This window comes from Lampetra fluviatilis, chromosome 20, assembly GCF_964198595.1.
Source record: "Lampetra fluviatilis chromosome 20, kcLamFluv1.1, whole genome shotgun sequence".
Lineage (NCBI taxonomy): Eukaryota > Metazoa > Chordata > Hyperoartia > Petromyzontiformes > Petromyzontidae > Lampetra > Lampetra fluviatilis.
The window spans coordinates 1,003,101-1,026,126 of NC_136294.1; the positions used below are offsets into that span (position 1 = coordinate 1,003,101).

Below are 23,026 nucleotides of genomic sequence, written 5' to 3' on the forward strand. Positions count from 1 at the left end.
TGGTGACGATGATGATGATGAGGTGGCGATGATGATGATGAGCTGGCGATGATGATGAGCTGGTGATGATGATGATGAGAGGGCAGGCAAGAGAGTGAGAGGGGGAAGGGGCGAGCAGCAAGCAGTGAGCTGCACGGAGGAGCAGCGTCTGTTTTCAAAGGGGGCGGGGAGAGGGGAGGGATGCAGAGTGGGGGGGGGGGCACAGGAGTCACGTGATCTATGGAAGGCTCTAGCCGGTTGAGAGAGATACTCGCGAGGCAAGTTTTGAAGGGTAATGCAGAGTAGTTCAATACAAACGACGAGGATGCGTTCCATCGGCAAGATATAAAATACGCAGATTGAATGCACCGTACAATAATTGGGGTTCTGCAAACAATTTATTTCCATCAAGGACCGGCTTTGTATTTGCTTGGATTTCTCCAGCACGGCGAGGTCCGTTACCCGTCACGTGACAGGCGATACTCCACAACAGGAAAGCGGCACGAGAGGTGTGCTTTATTGTGCCAGCATCACTCCCGACCGCCTTTGTCTCCCCAGTGCTGCTGTTGTTTACTTACTCGTTTACGGCCGAGTAAACCTTAGCGGAGGCCCCAGGGGTGATTCAAATATTCCCTGCCACTGTTATTCGGTCGTGAGCGGCATTTTAACTTGGGTCTCGGGATTCGTCGAGCGGTGCGCTAACCACTGCGCCACCGCTCCCCACGTACAAATATTGTATCTCCCGTGTAGCCTTAACAGACTTTTGGGGCGAGTGCTGCTCGCAAGTTGCATCTGTGAAGGCCGGCACGGCACACGAGGGGGTGGGCGGTGGCCAGCACCACGCCCGACCGCCTTTGTCTCTCCCAGTGGCGATATTTGCACACCGCACCAGGTCCTTATTTGAGGCTTACTCGACTTAAGGGAGGCCCAGGACCGGTTCAGATAATCATCACTGGTGTTGGCCGTTAACGGGAATCGAACTTGGGTGGCCGGGTTTGTAGCGCAGTGCGCTAACCACGACGCCACCGCTCCACACAAAGACACGCGCGCGCGTACACACACACGGACGCGCACGTACACACACATACACACGGACACACACACACACGGACGTGGAAGTAAGTGCCTGCGTTTAAGTGCTCTCTTTACAACCCAGCTATCATCTGTGGCCAGGTCACTTTTGAAATAAAAGTTAATAGATCAGTGGGCTTTGTCTGGTAGTCTGGGGATGGTTCAGTGCTGTATTTGTTTGTGTTTGGGTGATTTGTTTATCTCTCGCGTACTTTGCACTCCTACCGTGCTTTTGCATTGTTTGTTATTGTAACGTTCTAACCCGCCCCTACTGGACATATGTTAGATATTGAGCTTCATAGCTCATCGGATTCCTCCTGCAGTAAAAATAAATATTCTGATTCTGAAGCAGCTAAACAATAAATACAATCAATTTTAATTCAAAACATTACGATGATCTGGCGAAGTGCTGAAGATCCGTAGAGAGACAGTCACGATGTGATCAGCTGGTCCTGAGATGGTCGCAAGCGTCTCTTCCGGAGGAGGAAGTTGATTTTGCTGATCCGATTAAGAAGAGGTCCAGATCTGACCAGGATGAGAACGAGGAGGAGGAGGAGTAGGAACGAGGAGGAGGAGTTCTAAACGCGGCCATCGGCTGGCCACTCGGGGTGCGAGAAGCGGACGTTTCTCTGCGCCGCCCAGCGCCCGAACACGGCCTTCTCCGTGACGAAGCGGTGCGTGCCGCCCCTCGCGTGCTCCTGCCTCGAGTACTCCTGGCACTCCGTGCTGCCGTTGGGCTGGTAGTAGTGGTAGGGCACCGTGCGGTGATCGGGCCGGCTGCGCAGACCACGCGGGCAACAGAGAGACGGTCACGTGGTCAGGCCCGGGGGGGGGGGGGGGGGCAGCTGCGGATGTTAGCGGTTCGACCTCCACTGGACCGCCCCGGTTAATCCTGCCAGGCGCTAGGCACCTGTGGCGCAGGGTTATTGATGAGCGATGGTGAGGGCGAGTGAGTGGGTAAGTGATGGCGAGGGTGAGTGAGTGTGGTGAGGCACCTGCAGTAGGCGTCGTCGATCATGCCGTACACGTGGATGCTGTCGCACACCTCCATGGCGAGCACCATGGTGAACCAGCCCGTGCTGAGGTACGCGCCCGACTTCAGTCTGCGCCACACCACGCACACCACACCACGCCACACCACGCCACACCACACCACACCACGCACACCACACCACACCACGCCACAGCACACCAAACCACACCACACCACACCACGCACACCACACCACGCCACGCCACACGGTGCCACACCACGACTCGCAGACGAGGGAAGGAGGGAGAGGGGGGCAGGGAGGACGAGGAGGAGAGAAGGAGGAGGGCTTCTTATTCACATCATCATCATCATCAGTGCCAGGCCCTCTGTGAGAGGGGCTTGGGCAGGGCGCGTCCTGGCCAGACAGGACGAGACTAGCGATGGAGCGGCAGCTCAAGGTGCGAGCGCGTCCGAGAAGACGTCCACGGCGGGGGTGGCTCGCGCGTGCCGGAGGTGCCGGGCGGATCGTGGCAGGACCCCGAGAGGTGGCGACGGCTCGGTGAGTGAGGCATTCATCCAGCGGTGGATAGATCACAGCTGCTGATGACGCTCACGAAGTCGGCTGCCTGGAACCTGTGGACCCCTTCTCACTTCCCAGGCCTCACACTAAAAGAGGGCCCCAGGACGCGGCTGCTGTCGCTCCGGAGCCCCCCCCCCCCCCCCCCTCGTGACCCCCCCCCCCCCCCGCTGGGTCTCACCGGTCCTTGCCCGTCTCGTTCTTGAACATCTCGTCGCACCGCTGCATCTGCTCGTCGGTGAGCGTGAAGATTCGTGCCCAGGGGAAGCGCGACTTCATATCCAGGATCTTGCGGTAGACGGGGCCCGGCGGGTCGCGCTGCATGTTCTTGAGAGGGCCCCAGATCACGTACGTGGCGTTGCCCTCTGCAGGGTGGGGTGGAGTAGAAGGTGATGTTGCCTACAAGTAGCAATGTCTACGTTTTACATGCGGCGTCAGTCATGCAAACGGCATCGTACACAATCACACGTGCTAATCGGCGGTGCGGGGAAAGGACAACAAACTAAACTAAAGAGTGTTCCACCTCCCCCCCAGTGTGCTCCATGTCCCCCCCAGTGTGCTCCATGTCCCCCCCAGTGTGCTCCATGTCCCCCCCAGTGTGCTCCATGTCCCCCCCAGTGTGCTCCATGTCCCCCCCAGTGTGCTCCACCTCCCCCCCAGTGTGCTCCACCTCCCCCCCAGTGTGCTCCATGTCCCCCCCAGTGTGCTCCATGTCCCCCCCAGTGTGCTCCACCTCCCCCCCAGTGTGCTCCATGTCCCCCCCAGTGTGCTCCATGTCCCCCCAGTGTGCTCCATGTCCCCCCCAGTGTGCTCCATCTCCCCCCCAGTGTGCTCCATGTCCCCCCCAGTGTGCTCCACCTCCCCCCCAGTGTGCTCCATGTCCCCCCCAGTGTGCTCCATCTCCCCCCCAGTGTGCTCCATGTCCCCCCCCCAGTGTGTTTCAGGTATCTCCACGCTCTTATAGACGTGTTCAAGGTCCCCCCAGGTGTGTTCCACCTTCCCCCCGCTCCCCCCCAGGTATCTCCCCACTCCCCCCCCCCCCCGTGCTCACGCGTGTTGTCGCTGCCGTTGCCGAAGAAGGCGGCGGCGCCTCGCGCCAGCAGCGGCACGCTCGTGTGCGACACCACGCGCACGCTCGCGCGGGCGCCCACGTCGTCGCGGTAGCGCGGGGCGAGCACCGCGTTGTTCATGCGCCACACGCACTCGGCGCCGTCGATGTCGCGCCCCGCGCCGGTGCCCAGCATCTGTCCCGAGCTCGACACGAGGGCGCAGTCCCCGCAGCGCAGGCGCAGCGGCTGCGCAGGGGATGGGGGTGGGGGAGATCGCGTGATCGTCGTCGTCATCATCGTTGTCATTGTCATCAAGATGATCGTCATCATCAACATGATGATGATGACGATCGTCATCGTCGGCTTGTGACTGTCATCGAACAAAGACGGCGGTCACCGCTTCACCGCGTGGCGCTTTCATATGCGCTTCTGCGGCCGTCTGGAACGCTCTTCCTTCCGATATCAGGAAGCCACTGGGAGCTACGCACTTTTCAATCTGGATTGAATTTATTTACAACTGCTGCTGTTTGTGTTGTTGTTGTTGCTGTGCTTCCCCCGCACCTCCGATTAGCGCGGTTGGCTACGTACGGCGCGAAAGAAGTTCAACCTAGGTACGTTCTCGAACCCCCCTCCCGTAAATCTTCGGCGGGCACCCCCCCCCCCCGGCCCATGCCCTGCCTGGCGTACCTCGCCTCGAGGCACGCCGATGTAGCTCGGCAGCGGCCGGGGCTGGGAGCGGCCGCACGCGTCGCCGAGGCGGAGAGCGGCGAGGAAGGTCAGGGGCCACGGGGGGGCCGCGGGGGGGCCGTGGTGGCGGCACGCGGGCTCCAGGCTGGACATCAGCAGCGTGGCGAGCGTCGCCGCTCCGCCGAGCAGCAGCAGCAGGGCGGAGAGACTCTGCGTGTGGAGGGGGTCGAGGAGGAGGGGGAGGAGGGGGCATTGAACTCAGGACGCCGGTCGTAGCGCTGTGCACTAAGTGCCAACCTGCCGCTTCCCAATCGACCCTCCCCACCACCCACCCCCACGTGTATAAACACTCATTAATTGGCTGAAAACATCTTAATATGCAGAGGACTGCAGAGCCCCGGCAATTGTTGGTAGCACCGGCGCGCCTCCTGGCTGTTGCTGTCTTGCTGACATCCGTGGTTTCTCAGCGATTAGCGATACATGCAATTTGCATGAACCACGATGCTATATACAAAACTGCACATCGTTGACATTATCATTATTAACACGCAGGCTTTCGCAACCAATATCATTCATAATAGAGGTTTTTGGGTGAGATCACGTCAATATAAAATGTGTCGTTAAACCCGCCACCACCCGACACAGCCAACTAGTACGGCTTGTCACGTACACAGGACGTGCCAATTCGTCACTAGTACAGCACACCGGTGTGTTGGAGAGCCAAGCCACACCATTTACAATCTGAGTACGATGTTCCTTATATAGAGGCGTAGACGTGGTGACCACATCCATAAAAACAAACTCTATTATGGATGATCATGATGACTCTTTTGTCCCGGTGGTTATTCAATCGGCCTGCATTCTCGTGACCGCAAACGTTCGGTTGACGCTGGAAGAACGCGATTGGTTGTGAGCAGCCCACGAGGATCAGCTGGAAAATAAAGTGGCAATCAATACGAGGAGAGGGGGGTAAACAACACTCGTAAACCCACTGTTGTGAAATCACAATTATCAGGTGACGATTGTGCAAGGCGGCTACAGTAGCACAGAGACAATTCCCGGGGTGAAGTCGCGGTCATGGGATTAGGGAGGCGGGTCCGGGCCGAACCCACCCACTCACCCACCCACCCACTCGCTCACTCAACCACTCACCCACCCACCGACGCATCCGCCCGCCCACCCACCAATTCACCCACACACTCAAACAATAACTCACCGCTGCACCCACCAATTCACCCACCCACTCAAACAATCACTCATCGCTGCACCCACCCCACCTACGCACCCACCCACCCACCGACGCACCCACCCACCCACTCACCGACGCATCCACGCACGGACTCAACGACCCACTCACCAACGCGCCCATCCAACCCTACGTGCATCCTGGCACCTTTCAAATACAGTCCTGTCAAGGGTATGCGAATCAGCTCATTGTGCAATGTGCTCCCGGAAGGGAGGGAGACGAGCAGGACAGGGATGACGGAGCTGAAGATGAGATTCAGATGGAGCTAAGATTCGGATGGCGATGAGAGAGTTGTAGCTAACAAGAGGATGGTGGTGACGTCGTGACTCATGATCCATCACCGCCCGCCGTCTCTTTTCTCGTGTCACAAAGACAAAGGTGCCTCGCACGGCCTTTGCCACGCTTGCTAACAGGCGGGGTGGAGTGGACAGCACCACGTGAGGTCTACCAGCTTCTGAGTTCAGGATGGGTCTAAATGGGAAGGCCTAGGACCGGTGTGAGATGTTCGTTACCGATATTGGCCGTGAGCTGGAATCGAACTCGGGTGGCCGGAGACAAGATTCGTAGCGCGGTGCCGCCCTCACTGTGAACCCGGCGACCAAAAATGTTAATTCTTCCCACGGCCAACATCCGTGACGAACATCCCGTCCTGGGCCTTAAACGAGTACCTTGAGTGATGTGTTCACAGCCACCCAGGTTCTTTGTCTTCATCTGTGTAGCTTTGCACTCTGTTTTATCGATACTATACGATCGCGTATTTATGACTGCACTGTTTGCAGGCGACGGTGTTTGTTTAAGCCCGGGTCGCCCTTCACAAACGCGCTGTGTCTCAATCTTTTTACATTTCTAGTGAGTTCAACTGAGTCGCAGACGTATACTTGGAGGCAACACGTTGATTTGACTCCAACACACGGGGTAACTTCCCCTTAACAGAATAACAACCTGTGGTGGTGACCACCAGGCTAGCTACACTAGTTACCACCGGGTGGTGACCACCAGGCTAGCTACACCACATGACTGGTGTAGCTAACCACGTGGTGACCACCAGGCTAGCTACACTAGTTACCACGTGACTGGTGTAGCTACCACGTGGTGACCACCAGGCTAGCTACACCAGTTACCACGTGACTGGTGTAGCTAGCCTGGTGGTGACCACGTGACAAGCTACACTTGTTACCACGTGACCACCAGGTTAACTACACTAGTTACCACACTAATTACAACGTAACTGCTACTACGGACCGGGACCAGCAGCTCGGGTCCAGGTCCACGTGTTGAAGACTCAGTAGAACGTAGATGATTGCTTGAGAATGTATTGTTTTATTTTAATTATTTTATTACTTCCCTTAGACGAAGGTTTCTTCAGGATGAACAACAACGCCGGCCCCTCTGGGGGACCCGGCTTATATCCTCTGCGGCGTGGCTGGCTCCGCCCTTGGCCACGCCCACCTTGCAGAATCCTCGAGCAGGATCTGGACCCCGACACGTGACCACCCCTAACGCCCACTTGGGGCCCTTTTGTAGACTTAACCGGTCACGTGTCCTCTCGGGTCAACCAGAGTGCCACGGCCTTGAGTAACATCGTTCCTACGGCCGGCACTCCCACACCCTGTCCTGTAGGGGCTGGCACTGCACGCCAAGCGTGGTGCCATCCAGCACTATCAATCAGCGCTCGCCGGGCCCCTCTAGGGCCGGTACTACACCCACACCACGTGGTGTCCGCGATGTCACTACACCGCTCGCCGGGCCCCTCTAGGGCCGGTACTGCACAGAGACATCCCGCGATGTCACTACACATCTAACGGGGTCGTTATAGACTCGTGGCCACGTGCAGCGACCACCTGAGCCATCAGTTGCTCAACCCGAGGTGCGCGACCGTTTGCAGGCTATGGTGTTTGTTTAAGCCCGGGTCGCCCTTCACAAACAAGCTGTCTCAATCTGTTGACATTTGCCGGGGTCGTTATAGACTCGTGGCCACTGGCAGTGACCACCTGAGCCATCAGTTGCTCAACCCGAGGTGCGCGACCGTTTGCAGGCTACGGTGTTTGTTTAAGCCCGGGTCGCCCTTCACAAACACGCTGTGTCTCAATCTGTTGACATTTGCCGGGGTCGTTATAGACTCGTGGCCACGTGCAGTGACCACCTGAGCCGTCAGTTGCTCAACCCGGGCCGCGCGCTGTCGACACCCGTCCAGAGTAGCCCAGCGCTGTGGAGGCAGCAGCAGCAGCTTGGGCTGGTGGATCACAGATGGGGGGGGTTCTCGGGGGCGTCGGGGAGGAGCCGTACCCCCGGCTCGCCAGGTAGAAGGCGGTACAGCAAGTGGGATACTCGCCATCTGTTCCGTCTGTACGGGGATCGAGTGTTACCCCCTCGCGCAAGGCGTGGGGGGGGGGTTCCCCGGTTGCTCCGGGTTCCTCCTCCCACGTGAATGATAATAAACGACACGACTCGTCATGAATTGGCCGAACACATCTTAAAATAAACCCCAATACAACAGAAGAACCCTCCTGAAAAAACCAGCCCTGCTACTCAGTAGCGTGTCTCTCCTGAATAGAAAAAAGTTTAAATTCACGATGGGGTGTCCAAATAAATACTGGTATGTTGTAACGCAGAGAGAGAGAGGGGGGAAGAGATGCGTGCGGAGGAAACTGCTCGTCTGCTTGGCCACGCGGACGTTTGGATATCCTCCAGCAGGAAGGACGCCAGCGTGGTGCAGGACGTCAGCGTGGTGGATGACGTCAGCGTTGTGCAGCACGTCAGCGTGGTGGATGACGTCAGCGTGGTGCAGCACGTCAGTGTGGTGGATGACGTCAGTGTGGTGCAACACGTGAGTGTGGTGCAGGACGTAAATGTGGTGCAGCAGAGATCGGGCGCCAGAGAGAGAGGTGGCAGAGCTATGGACGGGATGTGCAGATGAATCACCTTCGATGCCGATGAGTGCGGCTGGTATTCACGTCGTCGTTGATGATGAAATAATAATGAGAATAGGCTTCACCACAGCAGGTTTTAATATGTTCAAACATCAAATAAATACCGAGCGCAAGGCAAACATGGTTTAATAATAATGTATGAATTTCCTTTGAAGCTGATTGACCGCCACCAGAGTCTCACCAGCCTTAGAACAGAGAATAACCCCAAAAGGCAAACAGCGCAAATGCAATGCAAATACCAGAACCATTTAAACTTCGGGCTGAGCAGGGACATCTATGGGAACTTTTTGCCAGTATCGATATTGGTCAGAAGGGTTCCATAGCCACATCGTCGTCGTCATCATTCTCATGGAGGCAAGACTTGCATCGTCGTCGTCGTCAGCGTGCAGGAAGCGGCTGCTGCGCTTCCCACAGTCCGCGGTCGTTTCCACGGCATCGGGAAATGTTCACTTGCGCTCGGAGATTGTGCGGCGTGACTTTTCAAATCTGGCACTCACACCGATGGCACTCACACCGATGGGGGGGCAGTCACACCGATGGGGTGGCAGTCACAATGGTGTGACTGCCCCCCCCGCCCCCCGCGAGCGAGGCAGGTGGCGTGCGCGGCGCCTTTGATGGGTTTACAGCAGCCGAGGGGCTAACAACGCGAGGCGTGCGGTCGTTGGGAAGGTCTCGGGGGCGAGATGGGGGTAGGAGCCGAAGGGGGCGAGATGGGGGTAGGAGCCGAAGGGGGTGAGATGGGGTAGGAGCCGAAGGGGGCGAGATGGGGTAGGAGCCGAAGGGGCTATCTGGCGATGAGATTATCGAGACGAGGGCCAGATAAGCCAGGGAGAGTTCAGGGCGCGAGAGAGAGCGGCAGAGCTGCAGACGGCAGCACGTCAGTGGTAGATTGACACGGGTTGACGTCACGTGCATCGTCGTTAAGGAGCGTAAATCATCAACCACGCGAACTCCGCTCGGATTGTGGCTGCCCATCGATCAAAGGCGGCGGTCACCGCGTGGCGCACTCTCAGATGCGCTTCGGCAGCCGTCCGCAGCGAGCTGCTTCCTTCCGATGTTCGGAAGCCACTGGAGCAGCTGTGCACTTTTGCACCTAAATGGAAAGCTAAATTATTTATGACTGCTTTCTTTGCGTGTTTTAGTTTGCCGTGCGTACGCAGGTCTGCTCAAATGAAGCTCAACAAACGCGAGGAAACACCATCGCTGCACCCTGTCGAGTCGACCACAATAGGGGGGGAGGGGGGGGCTACACAGCCGCTGCGGTCGTGAGACGCCCGTGGAGTGAGATCCCGCGTGGTGCGATCGGCATCGCGCTCGCTGGAGCTGCTGATGCCTTCAGGGAAGTCGTGGACTGTAGACGCAACTGCGCACAATTCTGTGAGTCACTTATAATCGCTTTGCCGTTACTTATTGCCAATTATGGACTCAGACTATTGTCCTATCATCTCATAGAGTCCCTGGCACGTATCGACACAGTGGCAGTGGGGGTCGCAGAATGCCGATGTATTACTAATAAACCCCAATGACATCGGATTCCTCCAGTGTAAATACATATTCTGATCCTAATAAAAAAAAACTATCCTGATTCCGATTCTGGGGGGGGGGGGGGTGGGGGGGCGTGTTGGGTCCAAGCGACTCATCGCCTGCCTCTGCCCAGGCTGCTCCCTCCCCACCTCGACGTTGGGCCCCACGTGGGGTTCGTGGCACCAGGTTGGGGCGACGCTGCGGCTCGCGCGGCTCTCACCACGTGGCGATGTTGGCCCAACGTTAGCTCGTTTATTGGAGATTTCCTCCGGTAAATATCTGTTGCTTTCGTAACAAAACCCCCGTTATTTCCATGCAGATCAGTCTTGTCCCATTTATACCTTGTAATGTAATGTAACGTCATTTCTTGTTATTTTAGTTGTTTTTTATATAACATATTTATATAACAATCTATATATAAAGGCAAATTAATGAGAGGTTAATGAAACCAGGTTGATTAATGAAACCACAGAGACACACAGAGAGACACAAACACAGAAAGAGACAAATATACACAGAGAGAGGCACACAGAAATACAGATCTGACATTAGGCGTAGTCCCAATTGTCTTCACAAATATGGAGCCCTTTGGGCTGGTTGGGGCGCAACGCTTTTTTTGTTTGAAACTCGCTCAGATCAGCTACCTGCACAAACTCACAGGCACGCATCACAACCGCGAAAAATGCTGACAGGGAAAATATCCGAAACCCTCACGTCCCACGTCTTCCATCACTCACAGCCTCAGGGGCGAGAGTATTTAGCAAGCAAGTCGCTCTGGACGTCATCGCTCAACTGAGTTATTGCCTGCAGCCGCTTTGTCCACATCTGAGCGAGTGGTTGTGCAATGAGAGGTCGCGAATGCCCAGCAGCAGCAGTAGCGTAGCGCCACCACCACCACCACCGCTGCCAGACACGAATCAAGTCTCGATTTAAAGCTTTCGTGACTGCAGGGATTCATCTTCTTGGTTCTTTCGGTAAAGTCACGTAGAAGGAAAATAATAAAATAATACAAATGTATTTTTTTAATTGTATTATTTTCCTTCTACGTGACTTTACCGAAAGAACCAAGAAGACGAATCAAGTCATCAAACTTGCAACCTGCTCGAGGCCGCCTCTCTATTTACATATCTCTTTGATCCCGGGCCGCCTTCAAACATCTGCCCGGGGTCCACAACCTCTGCCGCAATTCTCCCGTCGTGTTCCCTCCGACAGACGCCCGCCATCGTCGAGGCAGCTCGGTGCACGTGACCCGCTGTGCTCTGCTCAGAGCCCCTTCTCCATTGAGTTATTCTCCCCTCCCCCCGTGACGTCATAACGACTATGACGCCATAACGGCTATGACGTCACCGCACGTGGCCTGGTTAACGAGTGTTCCCCGAAGTCCAAGTCGCAATAAGCGTGAGCGTCGTTGTGGAGACAGTCAAGAGCACGATAGATAATCAGACACTTGGTCTCCTCCTTCACATATCTCCGACTCTACGCGTACAAAATAGTAATTAACAAATAAACGTCTCACACATCCCATCAGGAGTACGCACGGCCTTCTGGGAGTGCATCATTTCAGCAGCATTGTTTCAAGACAAAGAAAAACTCTGGACAGGTTTCGACATTCGGTGTCTCATAAGCAGTAGAGCCAGGCACGGTGCTGCTAGAATCAATGCTGGGAGAACTACCGGATTGTACTGCATGGACGTCTGTCTCTTTACGCTCTGGGGGTCCCGGTTGGGCGCGACATTCTGTATGAGTTTGTCGATTCCCTACACATACGATTAGCACGGTTGGTTACGTACGGTGCGAAAGAAGTTCAACATACGTACAACTCAACTCAACAGATACCGTGTGTGGCCTTAAAAGAAAACAAATATAATAGCCGACATTTCGGGCAACGGTCCTTTTTTATTTTATTTTTTATGTTTGTAATGTCTTCACATTTACATTGGTTTGCTGTGCGTGGGTGTGAATGAATTGTGTGTGATTTCGGTTTAGTTGCAATTTGGTCAAATATTTAATAATAATGATGATTAATGAACTTGCTGTCTCGGCACATTCCTCCGCACACACGAACACGACCTTCGCGTCGCTCCGGCAGACACCACGCGCGCGTCAATGACTCCGACGTTCGAGTTGATTGATGATTGTCAACTGTGAGAGATTCGTACACGTTGCGGTATTCGCGCCCACGTTTTTATCATCGCCAACATCACCACCACCATCACCACCACCATCATCACCACCATCATCATCATTACCACCATCACCACCATCATGACCATCATTACGAAGGAAGGCGCCTTTTTGTTTCACAGTCGGGGCGGGCGGGGGTGCCGCTGCCGCTGCTGTGTGTGTGTGATCCTGATTTGAGTGATTTACGGGTATCTAGAAGTTTGCAAACGCGTACCGTGGCGCGGGGCACTCAAAGGCTTACTCTTGCGAATGACGCCACGGGAATCTTTAAGGTCCACGTGGCTAAACCCAGCGACTCGCGTCCTGTCCCCTCGTCGACAGCTCCTCCACGCAGCTACACGAACCCCCCTCCCCCTCCTCGTGTTGACCCAGGATTGTGTTATCTAAACAAACCCAGTTCATGATTAGCCGGCCGCTGTATAACCGAACAGTCGCTACGCATCTGTCCTTTTGGGGAGCGGTGGTGCAATGATTAACGGCGTGCGCCAATTGCATCGGGCGCGATTTCCGGCCACGGCCTGTATCTACCAGGGCCTCCCCTAGGTCGACTCAGCCTTAATTAACTAAGCAGTGCCGGGGAGACAAGGGCGGCCGGGCGTGGTTCTGGCCACACCAACCCTTGGTGCAGGTGTTGCTCGCTAACATCACTTGCCCCACCAGTCTGTGTAGGCTGCACGGGGCATCTTTGCCTTTGTGTGTATGCGTGTCATTTCTTACCCAAGGCGCGTCGTGGAACACAATCTCCGGCGCTGCGTTAGAGAGAGAGACAAAGGCTGTCGGGGGTGCGTGGTCCCAACCATCACCTATCTGCGTGTCCTACCCAGTCCTATCGGCACACGCATGCCAACACGACAGCGGGTCTCTCTAAACTTACTTGCATCGTGCCTGTTTCAACTGAACGCTTCTCAAAATAATTCAAGATCCTTTAACTCATGTTCACATCATCGTCGTCGTCGTAATGTGCCGTGATCTACCCACTGCTGGATGAAAGGTGACTGGTCTCTGTTTTGCGCCACGATGATGGTCATGTCAGCGGGTGGGCGGAGGATCGGTTCGGATGTGTCTCTCTGTCTCTCTCTCTGTCTGTCTGTCTCTCTCTCTGTCTCTCTCTCTGTCTCTCTCCCGTGCCATCAAGGAGTGGCGCCTGAAGCTGGAGGCGCCGGGGGACGGTGGCCGCCCCCCCTCCTCCTTCCCGGAGTTGTGAGTCTCCTGCGCGCAGCCCCCCGGCCACAGCGGCTCCGGCAAGCTACTGAAGCTCCGAGGCTGCAGGAACGTGCCCCTGAATAGCGCCCCGAACACAGCCAGCGCTCTACACGTGCTGTGTCAAGGCGCTCTTCATGTGCCGTGTCAAGGCGCTCTACACGTGCTGTGTCAAGGCGCTCTACACGTGCTGCGTCAAGGCGCTCTACACGTGCTGTGTCAAGGCGCTCTACACGTGCTGTGTCAAGGCGCTCTACACGTGATGTGTCAAGGCGCTCTACACGTGCTGTGTCAAGGCGCTCTACACGTGCTGTGTCAAGGCGCTCTACACGTGCTGCGTCAAGGCGCTCTACACGTGCTGTGTCAAGGCGCTCTACACGTGCTGTGTCAAGGCGCTCTACACGTGATGTGTCAAGGCGCTCTACACGTGCTGTGTCAAGGCGCTCTACACGTGCTGCGTCAAGGCGCTCTACACGTCGCTGTGTCAAGGCGCTCTACACGTGCTGTGTCAAGGCGCTCTACACGTGCTGTGTCAAGGCGCTCTACACGTGCTGTGTCAAGGCGCTCTACACGTGCTGCGTCAAGGCGCTCTACACGTGCTGTGTCAAGGCGCTCTACACGTGGCTGTGTCATGGCGCTCTATACGTGGCTGTGTCAAGGCGCTCTACACGTGGCTGTGTCAAGGCGCTCTACACGTGGCTGTGTCATGGCGCTCTACACGCGCTGTGTCAAGGCGCTCTACACGTGCTGTGTCATGGCGCTCTACACGTGGCTGTGTCAAGGCGCTCTACACGTGCCGTGTCAAGGCGCTCTACACGTGCCGTGTCATGGCGCTCTATACGTGGCTGTGTCATGGCGCTCTACACGTGCTGTGTCAAGGCGCTCTACACGTGCTGTGTCAAGGCGCTCTACACGTGCTGTGTCAAGGCGCTCTACACGTGCTGTGTCAAGGCGCTCTACACGTGCTGTGTCAAGGCGCTCTACACGTGCTGTGTCATGGCGCTCTACACGTGGCTGTGTCAAGGCGCTCTACACGTGCTGTGTCATGGCGCTCTACATGTGCTGTGTCATGGCGCTCTACACGTGGCTGTGTCAAGGCGCTCTACACGTGCTGTGTCAAGGCGCTCTACACGTGGCTGTGTCATGGCGCTCTACACGTGGCTGTGTCAAGGCGCTCTACACGTGCTGTGTCATGGCGCTCTATACGTGGCTGTGTCAAGGCGCTCTACACGTGCTGTGTCAAGGCGCTCTACACGTGCTGTGTCAAGGCGCTCTACACGTGCTGTGTCAAGGCGCTCTACACGTGCTGTGTCATGGCGCTCTACACGTGGCTGTGTCAAGGCGCTCTACACGTGCTGTGTCATGGCGCTCTACACGTGCTGTGTCATGGCGCTCTACACGTGGCTATGTCAAGGCGCTCTACACGTGCTGTGTCATGGCGCTCTACACGTGGCTGTGTCATGGCGCTCTACATGTGCTGTCTCATGGCGCTCTACACGTGCTGTGTCAAGGCGCTCTACACGTGCTGTGTCATGGCGCTCTACATGTGCTGTGTCATGGCGCTCTACACGTGGCTGTGTCAAGGCGCTCTACACGTGCTGTGTCATGGCGCTCTACACGTGGCTGTGTCAAGGCGCTCTACACGTGCTGTGTCATGGCGCTCTATACGTGGCTGTGTCAAGGCGCTCTACACGTGCTGTTTCAAGGCGCTCTACACGTGCTGTGTCAAGGCGCTCTACACGTGCTGTGTCAAGGCGCTCTACACGTGCTGTGTCATGGCGCTCTACACGTGGCTGTGTCAAGGCGCTCTACACGTGCTGTGTCATGGCGCTCTACACGTGCTGTGTCAAGGTGCTCTACACGTGCTGTGTCAAGGTGCTCTACACGTGCTGTGTCAAGGCGCTCTACACGTGCTGTGTCATTGCGCTCTACACGTGGCTGTGTCAAGGCGCTCTACACGTGCTGTGTCATTGCGCTCTACACGTGGCTGTGTCAAGGCGCTCTACACGTGCTGTGTCAAGGCGCTCTACACATGCTGTGTCATGGCGCTCTACACGTGCTGTGTCATGGCGCTCTACACGTGCTGTGTCATGGCGCTCTACACGTGGCTGTGTCAAGGCGCTCTACACGTGCTGTGTCATTGCGCTCTACACGTGGCTGTGTCATGGCGCTCTACACGTGCTGTGTCAAGGCGCTCTACACGTGCTGTGTCATGGCGCTCTACACGTGCTGTGTCATGGCGCTCTACACGTGCTGTGTCATGGCGCTCTACACGTGCTGTGTCAAGGCGCTCTACACGTGCTGTGTCATGGCGCTCTACACGTGCTGTGTCATGGCGCTCTACACGTGCTGTGTCATGGCGCTCTACACGTGCTGTGTCATGGCGCTCTACACGTGCTGTGTCATGGCGCTCTACACGTGCTGTGTCATGGCGCTCTACACGTGCTGTGTCATGGCGCTCTACACATGCTGTGTCAAGGCGCTCTACACGTGGCTGTGTCAAGGCGCTCTACACGTGCTGTGTCATGGCGCTCTACACGTGCTGTGTCATGGCGCTCTACACGTGCTGTGTCATGGCGCTCTACACGTGCTGTGTCATGGCGCTCTACACGTGCTGTGTCATGGCGCTCTACACGTGCTGTGTCAAGGCGCTCTACACGTTCTGTGTCATGGCGCTCTACACGTGCTGTGTCAAGGCGCTCTACACGTGCTGTGTCATGGCGCTCTACACGTGCTGTGTCAAGGCGCTCTACACGTGGCTGTGTCAAGGCGCTCTACACGTGCTGTATCATGGCGCTCTACACGTGCTGTGTCAAGGCGCTCTACACGTGCTGTGTCATGGCGCTCTACACGTGCTGTGTCATGGCGCTCTACACGTGCTGTGTCAAGGCGCTCTACACGTGCTGTGTCAAGGCGCTCTACACGTGCTGTGTCAAGGCGCTCTACACGTGCTGTGTCAAGGCGCTCTACACGTGCTGTGTCAAGGCGCTCTACACGTGCTGTGTCATGGCGCTCTACACGTGGCTGTGTCAAGGCGCTCTACACGTGCTGTGTCATGGCGCTCTACATGTGCTGTGTCATGGCGCTCTACACGTGGCTGTGTCAAGGCGCTCTACACGTGCTGTGTCAAGGCGCTCTACACGTGGCTGTGTCATGGCGCTCTACACGTGGCTGTGTCAAGGCGCTCTACACGTGCTGTGTCATGGCGCTCTATACGTGGCTGTGTCAAGGCGCTCTACACGTGCTGTGTCAAGGCGCTCTACACGTGCTGTGTCAAGGCGCTCTACACGTGCTGTGTCAAGGCGCTCTACACGTGCTGTGTCATGGCGCTCTACACGTGGCTGTGTCAAGGCGCTCTACACGTGCTGTGTCATGGCGCTCTACACGTGCTGTGTCATGGCGCTCTACACGTGGCTATGTCAAGGCGCTCTACACGTGCTGTGTCATGGCGCTCTACACGTGGCTGTGTCATGGCGCTCTACATGTGCTGTCTCATGGCGCTCTACACGTGCTGTGTCAAGGCGCTCTACACGTGCTGTGTCATGGCGCTCTACATGTGCTGTGTCATGGCGCTCTACACGTGGCTGTGTCAAGGCGCTCTACACGTGCTGTGTCATGGCGCTCTACACGTGGCTGTGTCAAGGCGCTCTACACGTGCTGTGTCATGGCGCTCTATACGTGGCTGTGTCAAGGCGCTCTACACGTGCTGTTTCAAGGCGCTCTACACGTGCTGTGTCAAGGCGCTCTACACGTGCTGTGTCAAGGCGCTCTACACGTGCTGTGTCATGGCGCTCTACACGTGGCTGTGTCAAGGCGCTCTACACGTGCTGTGTCATGGCGCTCTACACGTGCTGTGTCAAGGTGCTCTACACGTGCTGTGTCAAGGTGCTCTACACGTGCTGTGTCAAGGCGCTCTACACGTGCTGTGTCATTGCGCTCTACACGTGGCTGTGTCAAGGCGCTCTACACGTGCTGTGTCATTGCGCTCTACACGTGGCTGTGTCAAGGCGCTCTACACGTGCTGTGTCAAGGCGCTCTACACATGCTGTGTCATGGCGCTCTACACGTGCTGTGTCATGGCGCTCTACACGTGCTGTGTCATGGCGCTCTACACGTGGCTGTGTCAAGGCGCTCTACACGTGCTGTGTCATTGCGCTCTACACGTGGCTGTGTCATGGCGCTCTACACGTGCTGTGTCAAGGCGCTCTACACGTGCTGTGTCATGGCGCTCTACACGTGCTGTGTCATGGCGCTCTACACGTGCTGTGTCATGGCGCTCTACACGTGCTGTGTCAAGGCGCTCTACACGTGCTGTGTCATGGCGCTCTACACGTGCTGTGTCATGGCGCTCTACACGTGCTGTGTCATGGCGCTCTACACGTGCTGTGTCATGGCGCTCTACACGTGCTGTGTCATGGCGCTCTACACGTGCTGTGTCATGGCGCTCTACACGTGCTGTGTCATGGCGCTCTACACATGCTGTGTCAAGGCGCTCTACACGTGGCTGTGTCAAGGCGCTCTACACGTGCTGTGTCATGGCGCTCTACACGTGCTGTGTCATGGCGCTCTACACGTGCTGTGTCATGGCGCTCTACACGTGCTGTGTCATGGCGCTCTACACGTGCTGTGTCATGGCGCTCTACACGTGCTGTGTCAAGGCGCTCTACACGTTCTGTGTCATGGCGCTCTACACGTGCTGTGTCAAGGCGCTCTACACGTGCTGTGTCATGGCGCTCTACACGTGCTGTGTCAAGGCGCTCTACACGTGGCTGTGTCAAGGCGCTCTACACGTGCTGTATCATGGCGCTCTACACGTGCTGTGTCAAGGCGCTCTACACGTGCTGTGTCATGGCGCTCTACACGTGCTGTGTCATGGCGCTCTACACGTGCTGTGTCATGGCGCTCTACACGTACTGTGTCATGGCGCTCTACACGTGCTGTGTCATGGCGCTCTACACGTGCTGTGTCATGGCGCTCTACACGTGCTGTGTCAAGGCGCTCTACACGTGCTGTGTCATGGCGCTCTACACGTGCTGTGTCAAGGCGCTCTACACGTGCTGTGTCATGGCGCTCTACACGTGGCTGTGTCAAGGCGCTCTACACGTGTTGTGTCATGGCGCTCTACACGTGCTGTGTCATGGCGCTCTACACGTGGCTGTGTCAAGGCGCTCTACACGTGCTGTGTCAAGGCGCTCTACACGTGCCGTGTCAAGGCGCTCTACACGTGCCATGTCATGGCGCTCTACACGTGCCGTGTCAAGGCGCTCTACACGTGCCGTGTCAAGGCGCTCTACACGTGCCGTGTCAAGGCGCTCTACACGTGCCGTGTCAAGGCGCTCTACACGTGCCGTGTCATGGCGCTCTACACGTGCCGTGTCAAGGCGCTCTACACGTGCCGTGTCATGGCGCTCTACACGTGCCGTGTCAAGGCGCTCTACACGTGCTGTGTCAAGGCGCTCTACACGTGGCTGTGTCAAGGCGCTCTACACGTGCTGTATCATGGCGCTCTACACGTGCTGTGTCATGGCGCTCTACACGTGCTGTGTCATGGCGCTCTACACGTGCTGTGTCAAGGCGCTCTACACGTGCTGTGTCATGGCGCTCTACACGTGCTGTGTCAAGGCGCTCTACACGTGCTGTGTCATGGCGCTCTACACGTGGCTGTGTCAAGGCGCTCTACACGTGCTGTGTCATGGCGCTCTACACGTGCTGTGTCATGGCGCTCTACACGTGGCTGTGTCAAGGCGCTCTACACGTGCTGTGTCAAGGCGCTCTACACGTGCCGTGTCAAGGCGCTCTACACGTGCCGTGTCAAGGCGCTCTACACGTGCCGTGTCATGGCGCTCTACACGTGCCGTGTCAAGGCGCTCTACACGTGCCGTGTCAAGGCGCTCTACACGTGCCGTGTCAAGGCGCTCTACACGTGCCGTGTCAAGGCGCTCTACACGTGCCGTGTCAAGGCGCTCTACACGTGCCGTGTCATGGCGCTCTACACGTGCCGTGTCAAGGCGCTCTACACGTGCCGTGTCAAGGCGCTCTACACGTGCCGTGTCAAGGCGCTCTACACGTGCCGTGTCAAGGCGCTCTACACGTGCCGTGTCAAGGCGCTCTACACGTGCCGTGTCATGGCGCTCTACACGTGCCGTGTCAAGGCGCTCTACACGTGCCGTGTCAAGGCGCTCTACACGTGCCGTGTCAAGGCGCTCTACACGTGCCGTGTCAAGGCGCTCTACACGTGCCGTGTCAAGGCGCTCTACACGTGCCGTGTCAAGGCGCTCTACACGTGCCGTGTCATGGCGCTCTACACGTGCCGTGTCAAGGCGCTCTACACGTGCCGTGTCAAGGCGCTCTACACGTGCCGTGTCAAGGCGCTCTACACGTGCCGTGTCAAGGCGCTCTACACGTGGCTGTGTCAAGGCGCTGCATTTCCGGGACCTGGCCGACCTACCGGACACAAAGCGAGAGACCATTTCCCTCCCCTCATTGCGGCCGCCCCTCAGTGGAAACAAGTGAACAAGTCTCCCCCGTAGCTGAACGCTGCGGTGACCTCCAGTGGAGGTTGGCACACTGCACGTTGCCATCGGCCGTGTGGCTCAGCCGAATCTCGCCAGGGGTAACAGACTTGTGCATTTCCTGCGGTGCCAGGGAGGATCTGCCCCACCAGTACTTGCGCTGTCAGTACCTCAAACCAATGTTCCGCCTTTTGGGGGACATCTTCAGGAAACTGGGGGTGCCCTTCTACAACAGCAGCTTCGTATATGGGGGGTGGTGCCTTACCTGGCTAACAAGCGCCATGACCTCGACAACTTCGCCTGTGCTCAGGCGAAGTTGGCGGTGTACAGAACGATAAAAGAGATGCTGGAAGGTGACACTGACGGCTGCTCTGTGCTGCTTCCAGTGTTCAGGGGCCTGCTCAAGGCTCGGCTCAGGCTGGAGCACGCCATGTACCACACACATGCCGGTGATGTGCGCGTCTTCCTCGAACGCTGGGGAGCAGTACAAGCCCCTCTCCGTACCAGCGTGGACGGCACCCTCGTGTTCACCTTCCGAAGCGCTCGCTCGTCACCGTGGCGTGCGCGATGAGCACCACGTGACTTTTCTTTTGTGTTGTGCGCGGCGCATTTAGCGCCACAGCGCGTGGATGTATCGTGTCTGTGATTTGTTTGCTGGTGACTTGTGTATTTCGTATCGGAATCGCCTCCAGTGCTGTTGCTGCTGGCGGCAATAAAAGTTGTTTAAAAGTCAAAGTCTCTCTCTGTCGCTGTCTCTCTTTTTTACGATCAGTGGAAACAAGCAGATGCTCGGTATAGTCGGCACTTTGCTTCGTTCATCATTTCGTTTTTTTAATCTTTGCTTTATGTAACTCCCCCCCCTCTCGCTCTAGCTCAATCTCTCGCTCACTCTATCTGTCTCTCCCTCTATCTCTCTGTCTCTCTCTGTGTCTCTGTATCTGTCTCTCTCTGTGTTTCTGTATCTGTCTCTCTCTGTGTCTCTGTATCTGTCTCTCTCTCTGTCTCTCTCTCTCTTTCTGTCTCTCTCTGTCTCTCTCTCTCTGTCTGTCTCTCTCTCCCCTACTCACCCGCCACTCGTGGCGGGAGCCGTGGCCCGGGATCGAATTTGGGCTGAGCAGACTCCATAGCGCAGTGCGTCAAATATCCAGAATGTCGGGTGTCTCGTCTGATTTACACAGATACAGGCGCGGCCCTGCAACTACTCTCCCACGCCACTGCTGGTGGAAGGGGCCTCGACTAGAGAGAGGGCTCGAGACAGCCTCCATAGTCGGTAGTTGGCCAACTCTTCCACGAGGCCGAATGCGTCTTGAAAGAGGTGGATATCGGCCACACTTTTCCACTCCGCACGTGCTTTTTACCGATCACGGACATCAGCGAGAGCGGATGGATGCGGAGAGACAGGGGGAGGGGGGGGGGCTTTGCCCCGGCGTTTCAACTCCCGCGACGGGAGATCGAATAGAGCAGCACCCGCTGTCTGGTAACACGCACACACACACGCGCGCGTGATGGATGCCATCTCTTTATAACCGTACTCTTTGGTTCTTTCGGTAAAGTCACGTAGGTTTAAAATAAAATAAATCACGACGTTTCGGGCGCAACACAAGCGTGAATCAATGTTATTTCCGACGATTACACTTCTTCAAATGCTGTAATCGATTTGTATTCCAGCAAAACAGCAGATGAGTTAAGTGGACATCCTGGGATTGAGAGCCGAAGCCCATGTGTCCCTCGTGACGAGGGAAACGCGAACGTTCTCTCACCAGTGGTTCAATAGAGGATCTTGCGACAAGACGGGGATGAGTTCGGCTGTAGAGCACATACCTTTAAGTTGATCCGTCGATTGCCCATCGCTAATCCAGGTAACGTCTCCACTCCAGTTCGCGTATCACCTGACTCACCTCGCCCCACGGCTCAAGCAGGTAAATGAGTGGCCCCGCCTCGTCATCCCCCCCCCCGCACGCCTCGTCATCCCCCCGCACCCCTCCCCCTCAGCAACTTCGCATCCCACCTCCCACGCGTCGTCACCGCGTGCGTAATTGCAACGCGCCATTCGTCGCCACCGCAAACGAAATGTTCCACCTCACGGATTACCCGGGTCAATATTTGAATAAATCAGATAAACAAATATATAAAGTAACGAATCGCCTCCCACGCCATGCCATCACCACCACCACTCACCTCTTCCGACCACGTGTCGCCTCCTCGTCCCACCTCTCACCACCTCCCCCAACCACCTCCCACCTCCTCCTGTCTTCTCCCATCACTGGCATCTGTTTAAAGAGAGGACCCGACTAAATGATCTTCACATCTCATCGGCTTCCTCCCCCCACTGCCGCCTCTCCCTGCCACCACGTATCTCCCTCCATCACCGCCACCCACCTCCTCCCTTCGTTACCCACCTCCTCTCACCTCTTTTTACGACCTCCCCCCCCCCATCTACCCCCCCCTCCCGCCCGCTTCCTCCAATGAATCGCATCCCTCGCTCGGCTCAAAGGTCGCTCCTCTCCGGAGGTTTCCTCATTCTTATTCTTTGGGCTTTTAGGTAAAGCCACGTAGAAGGGTTCAAAGAAAATAACAAAAAACTAGTTTTTGTGTTATTATAACCAAAAAAATAGTTTTTTGTTTGTTATTTTATTGAATAAAGGATGAGTTCAAAGAAAAGAACCAAAAATAGTTTTTTTTTATTTTCTTTGAACCTAAGTGACTGTACCGAAAGACCCAAAGAATATGAATTTCTGCAGTCACGAAAGCTTTAAGTCAAGATTTTATTCATCATTCTTGCTTAGGTGACGTCACGGCGGAGGGGTCCGGTGGGGCTCTCCATTCAGCTCGTTTACCGAACGGGCAACGTTTCAAACAATGGCCCTCCTGACAAAGTGGTGGGCCCGTCTCCTCCCTCAGTTCCTGGGGAAGATCTCGGGACGTGGAGTGCAACGTCGGACATCACGCCGAACAAAACGCATCGGTCGTGAATGTTCCACGTCGCGCGCGGTCTGTGACGATGTGTAGCTCACTGATGACCGGTCAAAGTCAATGCGATTTCCTCCTCAAATCACGCACTGAGGCATTGGTGCTCAGCTACTCTTTACAGACC

The 23,026-nt window shown here is 56.3% G+C and overlaps 1 protein-coding gene across 1 annotated transcript; it reads right to left on the reverse strand.

The window, feature by feature from the left end:
- Positions 1-1,606: 1,606 nt before the first annotated feature.
- On the reverse strand, positions 1,607-21,817 carry LOC144938009 (alpha-N-acetylgalactosaminide alpha-2,6-sialyltransferase 3-like; the record flags this gene model as incomplete). Its single annotated transcript, XM_078865705.1, is given in 7 exon segments — positions 1,607-1,827; positions 2,046-2,153; positions 2,782-2,965; positions 3,652-3,895; positions 4,337-4,375; positions 4,377-4,546; positions 21,754-21,817. Coding segments are annotated over 7 exon segments (1,008 nt in total), but the record flags the coding sequence as incomplete, so codon positions are not given.
- Between the last annotated feature and the right edge of the window lie 1,209 nt (positions 21,818-23,026).